The sequence below is a fragment of the Diabrotica undecimpunctata genome, chromosome 1 (genome assembly GCF_040954645.1).
Source record: "Diabrotica undecimpunctata isolate CICGRU chromosome 1, icDiaUnde3, whole genome shotgun sequence".
NCBI classification, from domain to species: domain Eukaryota; kingdom Metazoa; phylum Arthropoda; class Insecta; order Coleoptera; family Chrysomelidae; genus Diabrotica; species Diabrotica undecimpunctata.
Genome location: NC_092803.1, coordinates 19,748,993 through 19,766,041, shown reverse-complemented (window position 1 = coordinate 19,766,041; position 17,049 = coordinate 19,748,993). Strand labels below are relative to the sequence as shown.

At 34.2% G+C, this 17,049-nt stretch overlaps 1 protein-coding gene across 1 annotated transcript in view; it reads left to right on the top strand.

Moving 5' to 3' along the window:
• Positions 1 to 17,049, top strand: part of LOC140437961 (homeobox protein unc-42) — an 80,618-nt gene that overhangs the window by 37,479 nt on the left and 26,090 nt on the right. The window contains exon 3 of the mRNA XM_072527721.1: positions 14,067 to 14,243. Coding sequence (XP_072383822.1) covers positions 14,067 to 14,243 — 177 coding nt within the window. The remainder of the gene's footprint in view (positions 1 to 14,066; positions 14,244 to 17,049) is intronic.

The following is a 17,049-nucleotide window of genomic DNA, read 5'->3' as shown; positions in this document are numbered from 1 at the left end:
TTCTGTATTTTTCCATCAACTGGCTTTAAATGAAAATTGCATCTGTTGTTGATCTGCCTGCCATAAAACCAAACTGATTATTGGATATATCGGTTTCTTCATGTATCCGTCTATCAATTTCTATCTTCCATATTTTCTTCAGGTACCAATATACTGCTTCTCCGTTCTCGTAGCAATTTCCCATTTCCATAATTCTATTAAATAAACCTATTAGCCAACTTGTTCGTTGTTCGATTACAATTTGGTCCAACTGCTTTACATTTCTTTATTTTTTTTTAACTGCTTGAACAACTTCTTTGTCTGCTGTTACTGTTTCCGTTAACTCAACTAATTTTTTGTCAAATTATTCATTTAATAAGCTATCAACGTACTTTTCCATCACTTTTATAAGGATATACGTATGGTATTTTTGTAGTGTAACAAATTTTAAGATTAGCTTTGCAGAAACAGATTACCTGGCAAAAATAGGTTGGTTTGACGATTACGGATAAATAACAATGATCTTAAAGTACCTGACGTTTGCAATAAAAAAATTAGTCAACAAAAAAAGCGATTAGACACAAAAACAAGTACAGCAATCAGATAACTGAATCTCCACTAATAGGACGAACATACTGAACAAACAAAACACAGATATATAAAGCATTATGGTGCAAAATGGTCTGATGGTGTGAAATGGTATCGGCATAGCTTACAACAAAGGAAAAAAGTATAATAAAATATGTGTATAAGATAGAAGGCAACCGTTAATACGTATTTCAGATGTTAACTTAAAAAAGGATCAATACAGGAGTGACACTTTACAGAGTCTTCTAACATTATTGCCACAAATTGGTCGCATTACTCCTGTAGTGATCCTTTTCCAAGTTAACATTCTTCTATTCTAACTTGGATGCACCGTACTGATAAGGACCAAATAGTCAGAAATACGTGTTTACGGTAACCATATTTTATTATATTTTTTCCTTTGTCGCGAGCTATGCTGATACCTTTTACCTTTATTTTACCATTAACTAGCATTAACCTTTTTTTGTTATTTGAAACGAATCTAAACGTTTGGCATACCTTTCTCAGGTAGTTTAGCTTCATCCGTGGATGTATTAGTTGTTGCTCTGGAAACCTCAGAAACTTCTAACATTATTACCGCAAATTGGTCGCATTGCTCCTGCAGTGATCCTTTTCCAAGTTAACATTCTTCTATTTTAACGCGGCTGCACCGTACTGATGACTACCAAATAGTCAGAAATACGTATTTATGGTTGCCTTTCATCTTATACACACATTTTATTGTATTTGGTGTGCAGGCGGATAAGGAAAAAAAGAAAACCATTAGTATAATCATAGTATACCATAGTTATGAACATCATTAGCTGCTAGGCTACAATTACATTATTAGTGACAAACAATCCAGAAATCAAAACGATTATATTACTTACTTTATAGAGAATGGATTGATGATATTGAATCAAATAAATTTTTTCACCTCATGGTTATAAAAAATATAGAAAAAATACGTCCTAAAAACTCTTCACATGATAAAAGCACAACATATATATTTTCGAAGACATATAGACAGCCCAATTTAAAATTCTTGGTTGAATTGTTATTTATGTTTATACTATTTTGTTTACTATAATTTTCTAAAAATTTAGTTTTATTGAATTTTGTATGGGCTCATTGTCAACCTCCAAACTCCAACATGTGATAACTGTCAGATTTCAGAGAAAATACCTAGCACCGACAAAATTTTCAATTTCTAATTTAACTGAGCTGTCACCGTGCTTCGGAGGGCACGTAAAGCCGTCGGTCCCTTCTACGAAAGTAGTCATTAAGTCATATTGGAGGCGCTTGCGCGACCTGAAAGCCCTAACACTAGACCTTAGCCAGAAGGTTGCACGAACTTTACTTTAGAGAAAGTACCATAATTGACATCTTGTATCTGTCTTCTGTCACGAATTACAGAGAAAACTTAGAAACCGACAAATAACTACTGTGTTATTTATTTAATACGGTGGGAGAATTAAAAACAGGAACGAGTGGAATTTATTGTTATTGTATTATTAATTGGAAAATCATATTAAAGAAAAAATTATGTGTGGAAAAATTAATCATTTACAACATGAAACATTTATTGCTTTTAAATTTTTTCTAAATTGTTAAACAACTTTTATTATTACTCCAGATTTAGTCATACGGCTCACACTCCCTCTAAGGGGAAAATTCACTCATCCCAGGTACCTACGTTATCAAAAGAATTGAGCTCTGGTGGGACTCTTTCCATGTTAATGAGTCCTAGGTGACTTGGTACTTCGGTGTATCTCCCAAAAATTTTCGCATGCATCTGGACGTCGAAAGTAGCACAGCTTTCTGCATGATCTTATATAGATGTTCATTTAGACCCAGCTTTTTTATGTTTTCTGGGAGGTTCTTCCGGATGACTCCAGTGGTAGAAAGAATAATAGGTATCGTCTGGGTACTTTCCATTCTCCATTGTCTCCTTATTTGTATTTCCAGATCTTTGTACTTGGCGATCTTTTCGTTGTACTTAACACGTAGATTATTGTTGTTAGGTATCGCCACATCGATTAGTGTTGTTTGTCTTGTTAGTTTATTAACTAGCACGAGATCTGGTTTATTATGTGCTACAGTTTGGTCTGTGAGTACAGTGCGATCCCAGTATAGCTTGTAGTTGTCATTCTCAAGCATACTCTCAGGAACGTATTGATAATATGGGAGATGGTTTGTTTGTAGAAGTCCCAGTTTAAAAGCTATCTCTTGACGGATCTTCCCTACTGAGTCATGCCGTTCCTTATATTCAGTTGCAGCAAATGCCTGGCAGCCCCCGGTAAGATGTTGGATAGTTTCTTGGGCTTGACATCCATATCGGCATTTGTCGTTTTCGACCTGAGGATCTTTGACGATATATTTCAGGTAATTTTTGGTTGGTATAACCTGATCCTGAATGGCGAGTAATAAACCTTCTGTTTCAGGCAACATCTTTCCTGATGTCAGCCAATAGTTCGACGCTTTTTTTTTGTTCTTAGTAAGATGGGTCATGCGCATTTCTTGTTCCCTCAGTTTGATCGGTTTTGTATCATCTACTGCACAAATCGCGCGATGAAGAGTAGATGTCTCCGCCTGCACCTGAAAATAAGTTCGTAAATTAGTAATCTGTTTTTCTAATTGCCCGCTTATATCAATAAGTCCTCGTCCTCCTAAATACCGCGGTAATGCCGTTCTTTCTACTGCACTTCGAGAATGGTGTTTTTGTGCCTTTGTGAGGTGTGTTCGTACTTTTCGCTGAAGAGTTTCTATATCCGTTTTAGTCCACTTAATAATCCCAAGTCCCAAAAAGTAGCTAAGCGCGGAAAATGCGTAGGTGTTTAATGCCTTAAACAAATTTTTACTATTAAGATGTGAGCGGAGTAGCTGTTTTACTCTTCGTACGAACTCTGATGTTAATTCGATTTTCATTTGTTTATGGTCAATTTTTCGTACTTGTTTTACTCCTAGATATTTATACATGTCATTTTCGCCCATAGCCTCGATGTTTTGGCCATTTTGCATATCGAATCCTCCGGGCTGAACCTTTCCCTTGACTATATTTAGTACACGACATTTGTCTAACCCAAAGTGCATACTGATATCATTTGAAAAAGTTTCTACAGTTTTTAGCATTTGATCTAAGTGATTTCGAGTGGAAGCCATTAGTTTCAAATCATCCATATACAACAGATGATTAAGCTTCGCCACTACAGTATTGTTGTTTTTAATGCTAAAACCTGAATCAGTGAAGTTCAATAGCTGGGATTAATTATTACTTAATATTTAGATTTTATTATTAAGTACATTTATTCAAAAACAAATGTCGGGAAATTTGAGATATCTATTTTTTTTAAGCATTAACAGAAAGGAGTAGATCCCACTAAGATTCTGAATGTGTGATTTTTCATTAATTGCATGATATTCTTCAGTAATATATGCCATTTCTAAGAAAAGCCTTTTCTCTAATTTGTTTTCTTTTGTTAATAATTGTGTGATTAAGTTAAGTAACATGTGTTGTCAGAGAGCACCTCTCTGCATAGTATCTAATATCAGATGTCGCTATTGCGTCCGTTTCGAAGCCATTTTATTGTTGCTTCTTAAAGACAGGAAAGATTTATTTTTCACGTTGAGAACGCCTATGAATGGCTGTTCTAATGAGCTTTATTAAAGCTAAATACGTATAAACAGATACATAGACGCTTTTTACGTGAAATGAAATCTTGACTGTCTTTTTCATGTCTAAAATCACTTCGAGAGACAATTCGATCTTTTAGGTATCTCGAAGATTGACCAATATATTTGTTGTTATTATACAATCATTACATGGAATACTATGCTACTATGCACTATGCCAGACTGGAGCTGCAGTGGCGCACCCAAGGGGGGGGTTTTGGGGTTAAAGCCCCCCCCCCAGGACCCTATTCCGATACTGTTGATACTGTTACTCACACATTTTAAGGACTCAAAATGTGTGATACATCATAAAAACAATTTCGGTGACCAACCAAACCCCCCCCCCCCCCGAGGCAAATTCTAGGTGCGCTACTGTGGAGCTGTTTATGAGTCTTGTCCTTTAATGTAGAGAAAATAGAATTTACTGTAAGTATTGTACTGATTTGGCACAAATTAACTTCGTTTTTAAAAACTAACTTGCAGCTTATCATTTTTCTACGTCTGAAAGAGAGAAGTTCTTTCATTTGGAGTTTAATTTATTACACCTAAATGTATTTTAAGCTTGCTTGAAAAAGTTTATTACATTTCTTGGATAGTATTTTTTAAGAAAACTATAGATCCCTCTATGATAAATTTTGTTTCACTTTTCTTTCTAAAATTTAAATAGAAACCTCCCATATATATTTTTTGCCAAAACATATCCCTATTCTGCGGCAATTTCTCATCTAGAACATCGTGCTCAATTTACGATCTTAACAACCTTCATGTAAATATTACGCACATACACACGAGCCACAACACAACAAAATAAGAGACGCGAATTGGAGCTAAAATCGCGAGGCAATTTCTAGAAAGCAATCTTCTTCGACGCGATGGCGTCATCATCATAATCCTTAATTTGATTGGAGCCCCGTCATCAAATTCAACTTTGTCGAAAACAGAGACAATAGACAATCTCCTTCTTAGTTAAAAGCGTCGGGCGGGCAGGCACGAATACAAACAAAAGAAAAGATAAGGTCGCCTTATATGCATTAGGTTGCTTAAAGGGAACCGCGCTCGGGGAGCGGCCAGTGACGGAGGCGGAATCCGGTTCGAAGGTCCATTATTGGCAGGAGCCTGTACTGCATATACGAACATAGAACTAAAAACTGCAAAAAGATCTTAGACCAGTTGTTTTATTTATTCACCAAATTGTAGGTTTAATGTGTATAATGTAGATATAATCATTTACATTATTTTGCTTTTTCTTTGGTATAATTTAGTTTTATTATTATTCCTACACTAGATGTACATTTATTGGTCAACATGATTCTTTATTATACTATTTTATCTTTTCCAGGATATATAAAGGAATGTTTTTGCTATTTGTATATCAAAATCTCTATTTTTCTATCTAATGCACCATATGCCATCCTAGATCTTGCATCCTATGTTACACTCAAGTACTAGACTTCTTTTTCTTTTTATGCAAACATATATCTGTCTGTTTTTCAATGGGCTTCCAGTAAGTTGTAGGTCCATCGTTGTTTTCTTGGTCTTGCCACTGATCGTCTTCCTATTAGAGAACTGTCTCTTTCCGTCTTTACTATTGTATTTGTAGTCATTCTATTTATATGATCCTTTCATTATCTTCTTCTCCGTATTACTCAGTCCTTCTGTTCTCTACTTGGCATCTTAGTCATATATTTGTTTGTCTTTTTTTCTAACGGTTTTCTTCTCTGCTGTTTCTAGCATTCTTTTTGTTATCTCTGGGTATGTCATTTTTGGTCTGATGACTGTTTTGTAAATTTTGCTATTCATTTCTTTTCCGATATTTTTGTTCCTCCATATTGTTTCATTTAGGCATCTTGCATCTCTGTTTGCTCTATTCACTTATTTTCCTCTTCTGTTTCGCTTGTGCTTGTCCTGAGCTTGTCTGAGCTAGAGAGTGTGATGCCAAAATATTTAAACTTCATAACTAGTTCTATTATCTGCCCCTTCATCTCCAATTTACCTCTTAGTAGATATGCTGTTATAACATTACATTTTGTCTTTTTTTGGTGAAATTATCACGTTTTCTAGCGGTTATATTAAATTGGTGCAGCATAAGTTGTAAATCATCTTCACTTTAAGAGAGTAGTGTCGCGTCGTCTGAATAGCATATTATTTTAATCCCCCTGTCTTATCCCATTGCCAGCCTCAATCGGATTGGCTAGTTCTTCTTCTTCTTTACTTTTCTTGTGTTGTTCCGATATTTAGTTTCATTTGTTTTGAAATCACTAGACTGTAGGTTCATATTACAGCGACTAACAATTCAGCTGTATTCAGAAACTTCTTGGGAAAAGTGTCAAATGTATTCAGAAAATATCAATATCAAGACACGAATAAAAGTCATCCAAAAACTAGGAAAATTAAATATTGTGAGTCATTGCGTAAGTTTTTCAACATGATCATACAAGTGACCATCCGGAACGTTAAATCAAATAAAATACACTAATAGAAGTCGTACTTGTCAAATTTTTGGAGCCTTTGTCGCCATTTGCATTAAGGACGGAAGATTTATTTGTTTATTGTATTCGTTTTTTTTTTTCAAAAAATTAAATATATTATTTTTTCTACTTTGTTAATTTCTTGTTCAATAGAATATAAGTAAGTAAAATAATCATCATCATCATCATCATCATTGGCTTTTACAACTCTTCGTGAGTTTTTGCCGCGTTTACTATTGCCTTCCATTGATTCCGATCCTGTGCTATTATTTCCCATGGCCTTACTTCCATCTTCTCCAGGTCTTCCCTGACTGCGTCTTTCCACCTTTTTCTAGGCCTTCCTGTCGATCTTCTACCATCTGGTTTTTCCCAAAACACATTGCTAATCAGTCTGTCGTCATCACTCCGTACCACGTGGCCTGCCCATCTTAATCTATTGGCTTTTATGTATCTTACGATGTTTCCTTTCCCGAAGAGAGTCTCTATTTCATTGTTGTATCTGCTCCTCCATTCATTTGTCACGCTGTCCCTGCAAGGACCATATATAATTCGCAGGATAAGCAGGATATATAATTCGCAGGACAAGTAAAATAATCCCTACTGAAAATATGATAATTTTAACAATGGCGCTCGATTTTCTGAGTGCGATGACCTGCAACGCTTACTTATTTCCTTAATGCAAATGGTTGACTTGGCTTAACTTAATCTGTACCTTTTAGATGGGAGATTTTTATCTATTGGTTTAATATAAATATGTGCATTAAATAGAAACTCTCATGTTACCGAATGTCAAGGAATTATTAAAAATAAAGTCCTAATTAATAAACAGTATCAAAACAGCACAGTTTACAATTTAACAGCAACTCCATTTGTTATGTGAGATTATTGTATAACGTCTTGAATCTTGAATCTTATATATTTATTATTCTTCTTCTTCTTCCTCCTCCTCTTTATAAGCAATTCGGTGTTGCTTACAAATATAGACCTATCGGTCTCCTCTATTCTGCTTACGTGGTTATTACATTCTTTTTTTTCTATTTTGTGTCCATTCATTTTTACACTGTACGATACATTTTCTTCTAATCTCTTCACTTCTTTTTCGATCTCTCAGCGTATTTTCTGTAATTCTTGTCAGTACTCTCATCTCTGCCGTTTCCAGTAGCCTTTGCGTTGTGGCTGTGTCGGGCTGTGTCAGTGTTAATGTGTCTGTTTCGCCATGTTTCGCCTGTTATTAAGTCATCCTGTCAGTCTATTTGCTTTTTGTACTTGATCCTTCACTTCTTTCTCCAGATCTCCATAGCTAGACAGTGTAATTCTCAGGTATTTTATTTCCATTACTTGTTCAGTATTTATTATTCAATAATTAAATTATATATTTAGTTTGCCGAGAGAATACCTGTAAGTCACAAATTTACGATCATATTATATACATTTTTTAGTAGACATCGATAATAATATCAACAGAATTAAGCACAATATTAATAAGGGCAATATACATTAGTATAATAGCCATTTTTTTAATCTCAACTGACATATGTTTTACGTAATAAGAAGTTACGTAAGTTTTAGAATATAATTTAATAAAATTTCAATATACTTTAAATATAATAGTGATATATGTAGCAGAATATCTATGGTAATTATTTTGTTTCTTGTCGTAAAATATTTGTTAATCCTCTCAGTCGTCCCTTGCGTAGGAGCGGATTCTCCGCCATTGCTAGAAGGGGGAGCGGAAAGAATATGAGGGAGACCGAGGGCTGGGGGACGGTCGGGAGAGGCGGCTTATCTTGGGGGCGGACTAACTTCATTACGGATCCATTTGATGGGATCCAGGGAGAAGATAACTCTAAGACGTGCCTAGCTCTCTTCTACCGACGGTGCAGAGACGGCCTGCTCCATCTTTCCCTTGTTTTATCCTCTTAGCGACTTTAGAGAAACAACTCCTCTTTTAGCGGTCTTATTTTCGCGGAACGTGTGTGTTCGCCTGACGTGGTTTTGTTTTCTTCGCTGCCATAAATCGATATTTGTTGCAAAAAGAAAACAATTAACTTTACAATTCTCTCATAATGGTCGTATAAAATACAAGATTCATCTGGTAATATCTAATAGAAAGAGAAGAAACGATATATTCTGGTAGTGTGTAAAGTGTTTAAAAGGTTTCTGATTGTCTTTTTTTCTCCTTGTTGATTATAACAAAATTATTACGAAGTTTTTTTTTAGTTAATAAAAAATTTTATATGTACGAATTAAAAATGAGATTATTGCTTTTAAGTAATTATCCCAACAACTTCCATTAATAGATTCAAAACGGCAGAATATACAGGGTAACTCAATGATGGTTAATCCTTAAAACGTTGATTTGATAATGCTAGTTTGATTAGTAGGAGAGCGCCGTGAGGGTTTGGACAATGTTTTAATAAAAACTTATGGCGTGGACATGGATTACAAATATCTACAATTTTGAAATCATACTGAATGTCTCCTCACTATATATTTGCATAGTTTGTGTACAAATATAACAATGTGAATAAAATATTCGTATATACATACTTAAGGTAATGTGTCCAAACCTCCCGACTGACCGGGATGGTCTGGACAATAATCGAATAAATACAAAAATATTACTTAAGGTTTTAATTTGCCAAAAAAAGCTTTAGATATCAATGAAACAAACAAAATATTTATTATTAAAATAAACTGTAATGGGAAACATCAATGTTAAAATATATCAAGTCTTTATATCTGGCAATTTAATCTGTCAAAGGATTCGGTAACCTTACAATCACTTCTTCGTATGTTACAAATGCTGGATGGCCTTCACTAACTATGAACCGGTTGGAAGCAATTTGTTTTTTCAAAAATTTCACTTTGTATCCATCTACAACAACTTCTTCAATTTTGGTGGCATAATGTTAAACCGATTTTTTTTTTTTTCAAACACCTTACAAACCACGAAACTATCAATTCGAAGTCTAGTAAGGTCCTTATCCTGATCTTCATCATTTTCCAAATCTAAATCTGAAGATAAGTCTTTATTAATCACTTTTTCCTCATCGGAAGAAGACTCGCTCATTACTTTCCTCTTTGCCATCTCTATTTTGTTTTATTTTTTTGTGGTGTTTTTTTTTTCAATTACTTTTCTGCAATTACATTGGGTTCCGGAGTATCGGTTGCTATTAGGGTTGTTCTTTTTACTTAACCTTTTCTGGTTAATTTTCTTTCTGGACCTTTCGGGTATAGTTTTACTTGGGATGGAGATAGGTAATCTTTCTTGTGCTCGCTTTGAACTAGAGTGTCAGGCTGAGACGCTTTTGATGTTGAAGGAACCATTCTGTCTGTTATAAACTAGCATAGAAAGTCTTCTTTACCAAAAATATTTTTATCCAATGGCCAATCCAGTGCTACGAAATCCAGATTTTATATTGGAAGAAGTTGCAGATCGATCCCAAGCTTTCATTTATATTGGTGCATACATAAATTGATAATGCCTTCTCTGGATGAGAGAGCATCCCATCTGCTCCTTGATTAAAACACCTTTTAAATGGTGCAAAAAAAGTCCTATCTAATGGTTGCAATTTGTTTGCAGTAATCAAAAGCAGAAACAGATAAATGGGGTTCATGAGTATCCATTAATAAAATAACTTTGCGTTCTTTAGAACACCGAACATAAGTTACAAAATGTTCTAAAACTTTTAAAAAATTATCACTGGTCATCCATCCAAATGAATGCACTAAACCGGTTGAACCATACTCTTCTGGAATACCATTTAGCATTCTATGTTTGTCAAATTTTTTCCTTGGAAATAACCACACTGGTGGAAGTGCTGTTCCATTCGCTCCAATAATACCCACTTTTGGTATAGAACATATTTGGAGGAACATAAATGTATATGGAGTTACAATAGGCGATTTGCCTTAAATCGAGAAGGAAGAAGAAATTGACAAGCGCTTAAACCGGCTTGCCCAGTTTAAAATTTCTTTAACTTTAAAGAAAGGATTTATCTAAGAATTATTCCGGATAAAGAACAAGAGGTTTAATATAAAAAAATTAATGCTAAAAGAAGACCAAATTCCATAGAAAAATTAGAAAGACACAGATGAAATCATCAAAAACAAGAAATATAAATAACCGAAAAAGCAATCAGCAAAGTTGTACATGAAATGAAAAACCAAGTTTAAAGATTCCGTTTAAACATTCCCTATGAGCGATTACGAGCAGCGGTACGTACAGCAAGCAACACAGGTACTGCGGGGAGTGTGAAGCCCCACGATATGACTATCATGCCAATCTTACTGGGGACGGACACGCAGAAGCATTGGTTCAGCCAGAACAGGATAGACTTCCTCGTGAAAGTTGGTAATACCCTTTAGGCACCTACTCTAAGTCTCCGACCTTCACCAAAAAAAAAAACTGACGCAAATCAGTCGCTGTATCTCTTTCTAATGAGGATAGTTTGTTGCCCTGCGTGACCTTCCCAGTCAAACACAAGTGAAGGGAAGGTCATGCGGTCGATAAACTCGGCCCACTACGGTGAGATGCAGAGACTGCTTTGCATCAGTTTTTTTTATCGCTCTGAGGAACAGGCTTGTATTGCAGCACTCAACCTATTTGTATTATATGTCTATGTTATAAATAGAAAGCATTTTAACCATAGACATTAATACAAGATAGACCGATCCTTGCAATACCAGCCCGTTCCAGGTTTATCGACCACGTGACCTAAATGATTAATGAGAAGGTCACGAGTTCGATAAATCTGGCCCATTAGACAGAAAGGCAGAGACTGCTTTGGGTCAGTTTCCTCTTCGGACTGGGGGAACGCCACTATATTGCAGCAGTCAGTCTATCTTGTATTATATGTCTATAATTTTAACCATAAATTTCATTTATAATTGGCGCTTTGTAACATACAGTTTGACAGTTGACTTACTTGGCCTTGATCTTGTATGCAAAATAGCCATGTTTTTCAGTTGAATTTCTAATAATGGTGATGTTTTACTCCCGGAATAATATCAAATTCTGATTTTTGTTTGTTTATGTAGTTAATTGTTGATGATGTGTCTTTGACTTTCTATTAATCCATTAATATTGGTATATTCTTGTTGCTGACTTCTTTTTTAAGTATTGTTTATCCAAAGTATTTTGCACTATAGGATTGCTTTATATCTTGATTGTTTAGTTGTACAGGTGGACATGTCAGACTTTTAGTTATAAAAGTTACATGGTTTGATTTACTTTCATTAACCTTGATTCGACATTTTTTTAACCACATCTGAATGGTGTTTAAGTGGACTTGTAACCTTCTAAATGATTCGATCGAATTTATGTGCGACGAGAGGATGACGGTGTTATCAGCAAATGTTGCCAAGGAACACTGATCAAAAGTGGGTAGATCGGCCGTGTATAATAGATATAAGAGTGGACCAAGCACACTACCTTGAGGTACGCCGGAGTTTATAGGTCTCAATGCTGTTACTATCGTACCGTATTTTATCTGGAAATGTCTATCTGTTATGTAGGATTTGAATATCCTATATTATTCAGATGATAGTTGTTGTTTAATTTTATACAGCAAGCCTGTACCACTTTATCAAAAGCGTGTGTGATGTTCAAGAAGACTGCAGAACAAAGGCGCTTTTCCTTAAAATCATGGTTTATGATATTAACAACTCTATGCAGTTGGTCAACTGCAGCGTGTTTTTGTCGAAAACCAAATTGGTAGTCAGAAACTAAAGCAGTTTTTTTCTAGGAAAGAACTCAATTTCTTTATTATTAGTTTCTGAAGAATTTTAGCAAGAATTGGTAATAAACTAATTGGTCTATATGAAGTTACTAATAGATTCTAACTAGATTCTAAAGGTTTGTCTATTTTACGAATTAAAATAACTTGAGCCACCGTCCATTGTGAAGGAAAATATCCTAATCTTAATACTGCGTTGTAGATTTGTATTAATAAGACTAGCTTTCTTTTTATTAGTATTAAGTATTGCGTCAATAATTTCGGTTTTTTTTTAAGGGTTAATAGGTAGAGACATCTGGTATGGGCAGTCCAAATATCTATGAATATTTTCCTCTTCCTCTGGTTGTACCTCACAGGGAATGAGTTAAGATAGTTTCCAAGTGTTCGAGAAATATATTTGCCTTTTCGTCATCAGTTCGTGCCCATTGTCCGTTACTCGTTTTGATAAGTGGTATATGTTGTTGTGGTCATAACAATTTTCTGGTCGCCTTCCAACGTGTGTAATCTGGCTTCTAATGACGATAAATCTCCTAAAGGTATTTTGCAGTTGATGTTTTTTAGATCACTTAGCAATTTTTTCAGGTTGTTTGCTGCTTTGTTAAATACAGCTTTAGTGGTCGATGTTCGATTGGTTTGCCATGTCTTTTTAAGTTTTCTCTTTCCCCCAATTTTTTGTGTAATGGCCTCGGGATAGAACTCCTTGTTAGGTTTATTATTGGTTGGTGGGATGGATTCCCAGCTCGCTTTCTGTATACATGTAGTTAGATGATCCACAGCAGTATCTAGATCACTTTCTGTCTTTAGACATAAGTTTATGTTTAAGATATTAGTAATGGTTTCTTTAAATAAAGTCCAATTGGTTTTTGATGAATAAAGCGTAGCAGGTCTAGGTAAATAAATTATTTTAGAAGACAGGGTGTGGAATACTGGCGAGTGATCGGATGTTAAGTCGAAGCATGGTTTAGTTGTTAGGTGATAAATTGTGTATCTGTTTATGTAGATTTATATTTGTGCATCTATTTATTGAACAAGCGTTGGCATTAATTCCATAATTTTTTAAAATGGAAAGTTTCTTCAGCAACTTCATCACTCATACACATTAAAACTGGTTTAAAAAATTCATGAAACGGGATCAGTAACTTATAAAAAAGGAAGTGGGAAAAACGTGTTACGACTGAAGCGACAGAAGTAGCAATTTAAGGTCATGTTAATTTGGAACCTACTTCAAGTAGATACAAATTGCATCCCTACAAAATATACTTGGTACAGGAAACACTGAGAAAACTGAGAAAATAAATAGTAATCCAAACTTTCTGTATATTGTTTTGCAAGGAAAACAACTATTGGTTATAATAACTGTTCACTATTTTAAATTAATCTTTTGTAAAAAACGATTTCGGACATGGAAATCGAAACGTCAAATTATAATTATAAAATATAATTGCTATTACAATAAGTTGTTAATTTAATATTTAAAAAGATTAATAATTTGAATGTTAATTTTTAGCTGACATCAAAACGTATTTCGTAGCACAAAAATCATTTGAAATATTTTTTTAAGCTGTCCTTAAACTTAGTACTGTCTGAACCACATATTTTTATATCTTAATGAGTTTCTAACTAAATTGCTTGTCGGCAGGTATGGTTCCAGAACCGAAGAGCCAAATACCGAAAGCAAGAGAAGCAGCTCCAGAAGGCGCTGGCCCCCAGCGTGTTGCCGGGATGCAATGGCGCCATGATGCGGAACATCTACCCGGGGGCGGCGAGAGGGTATCAGCCCTATCCACATCCCACGGCCATCAACAGATACCCCCAGGTTAGTCCCTCGCACTACCATACCGCGCTATTTTCGGTTTCTCCCCAAAAAGTTTCCGTCTCCAATCAGAGAATGCATGTTTAAGAAGGGTCGTCGTGTGGGGAAAATATTTAATACAGAGATGTTTTTCATATATGTTATTCATGGGAAGCTTATTTAAACGAATATTTTGCCTACACTGTTATACAGCATTTGTTAATGGGTGATATCAGGATATCATTTATATATTTAAAAGATGCATTATATCTTACAGACTAATAATTATAATAGTTTAATAACTAAATAATAAAATTCTAATTTCAAATCAGGTAGGTGCCAGTACTTTTTGAAAATTTAACCCATATTTAGAGTAATAATTAAATTTGTTAAATATTGTTAATGTAAACTGTTAAAATTCATCCTAAAGAATAGATATTGTGGCAGTAAGTGTTAAGAATTTGAGATATAAAGATAACTGATTCCTCTTTTTATTCTACACCATTCAATTAATTAATGTTGGCCATTTCTTCTCCAAATTTGTCTCCATTCTAGGCTGTTCTTTGTAACGGGTAGCTCTGTTAGACACCAGACTCAGTAAATCACAAGTTTAATTTAAATAAAAATATATTTCGAAATAAATAACAAAATAAAATTACCTTCTATATAATATGTATAATAAAATAAAATACTAATCCTGATAAGTAAATCGATGATGCTACGATTCACTGTTGATACCTTTGAAAAATAAATACGGACAATGCTAGGAAAATTGAAACAAAATGGAGATGTATTGGTCAGTACCCAAACATAAAAAAAACGGGTGTGGCAGTCCAGTGGGACTGCCGGTAGAAGTTATACTTCTATACACGCGTTCGCCGTTAAAAATTTATATAGGAGTCAATCTGCACAATTATTACATATGTAATGCTATAGGTAAGAGAGAGCAGAAAGAGAAAAAAAATTAGTTATATAGGTATATGGTACATCTTTTGCTGTATATAAACATTTGACCTGTAATAGGCGTATAGTAAATGAAGGATTGTATCAATATTTTAATGAAAATATATATTTTTATTTTTATATATGTGAGTTGAATGCAAAAAAAAATTTACACATACTCTGCAGTAAAATTCATTGTTTATTTTGTTATTAATATAAAAATTATAATACAATAAATACACTGCAACATAATTCAATATAATAATACAATATAAATTAAAATGTAATATTCTCATAAGTATTTAAAACTGCCAATATACATAAAACTTACTTTACGAAGATAAAAATAAAAAACCAACAACTAGGATTGTGTTGCAAATTTTTATTTTATTTTAAAATTTATGTTTTTTGCGTATATTACATATATTTAATAAGATTAACGTAAGGTTTTTAAATATTTCAAAAATAAAAAAGGAAATTCATAATTGGGGTTCGAACTCACAACCACCAGCGTATGAACCAAACACGTAAAGGATTTGCCAATTAGACATGACACTAACGGATTTCAAAATTGACAGTTCTTGGTAAAACAGTGATTATTTTGAAATACAAAAGCCTAAAATAATTATAAATGTTTAATTTTAAATAATACAAAACATATCACATAAATAATAATATTAATACATATTATATTATATATAATATTATATATATATATATATATATATACAATATTATATATATAATATATATAATATTAAATATATATACAAAAGGAACATTTTTATTCTCGAGAGAGGAAGAGAGAGAAAATATATCTTCTGTCTCTCTTTTACTCATTATCTTACATATGTAATGGTTTCACAGATTCACTCTCATGCAAATTTCCAACGCCGACCGTGCGTATAGAAGTATAACTTCAAAAAGCCTACTAGAAAGTCTACTTAGTTTAGGTTAAAGATAGCCGAATAGATTACTACTCGATTCGGACGAGGAACAGAAAGCGACCAATCAATACTTGGTCACCGATGGGTGCCGAGTCGATCACTACTCGATCGATCAAGTAGTGATCGATTCGGCAAGGAACGGAAAGCGACCAATCAATATTTGGTTGGGCCTTAGATCAATACTCCAAGATTTGTGTCGGAAGCTCTTACTAGACCAGTACTCCAGCTTGAACTACCGGAGCGGTCGGCCATTGATCAATACGCAAATGCCCGTTTTGGATATCTCACCAGATCAGTACTTTGGTAGAACTCGCTTGTCTTCAATATCTACGCTGCTTTATACATTTGCTGGTGTTTCATCTCCAGTGCGCATCGAATGTTAGTGGTAAATGTCGGTCGGAGTGTGTGCGCACAGAGCGGTGGCAAGCCGGCAATGCCATCGTTACATCTTATTATATCTTCATACTTCTTCATTTCAACTCTTCCAATATCGCATATTTCCAAGAGAGTTTTTTCCTTCTGATTTCCCGTTTCGATAGTCACTTTTCTTCAATTTAACCCGTTATTACGAGTTGGGAAAGGAAATATTTCTGATTCCTTAATAGGTATTCATGGTATGATGTTTTGCGAACTTTGATGATGTGAAGTAGCTCTCTTTCTTTACTTAAACGATCGACAGCCTGTCTATTTGTTATATATTTAGTCAATATTCTATATTTTCAATATTCTTTAAGTCCACATCTTAAATGCCTGTATCTTGATTATAGTTGGAATTGTGAGTGTTCATGATTTCGCTCCGTATAGCATAGTTGGTCTAGTATAGCCTTTTAATAGTGAAATCCTAAGTCCTAAGTTAATATGTGGGTCGCATCCTTTCATTTTTAGGAGTTAGTTATTTATCTAGCAACCCAGGTACCTACTTTATTTTGTTTAGAAAAAAA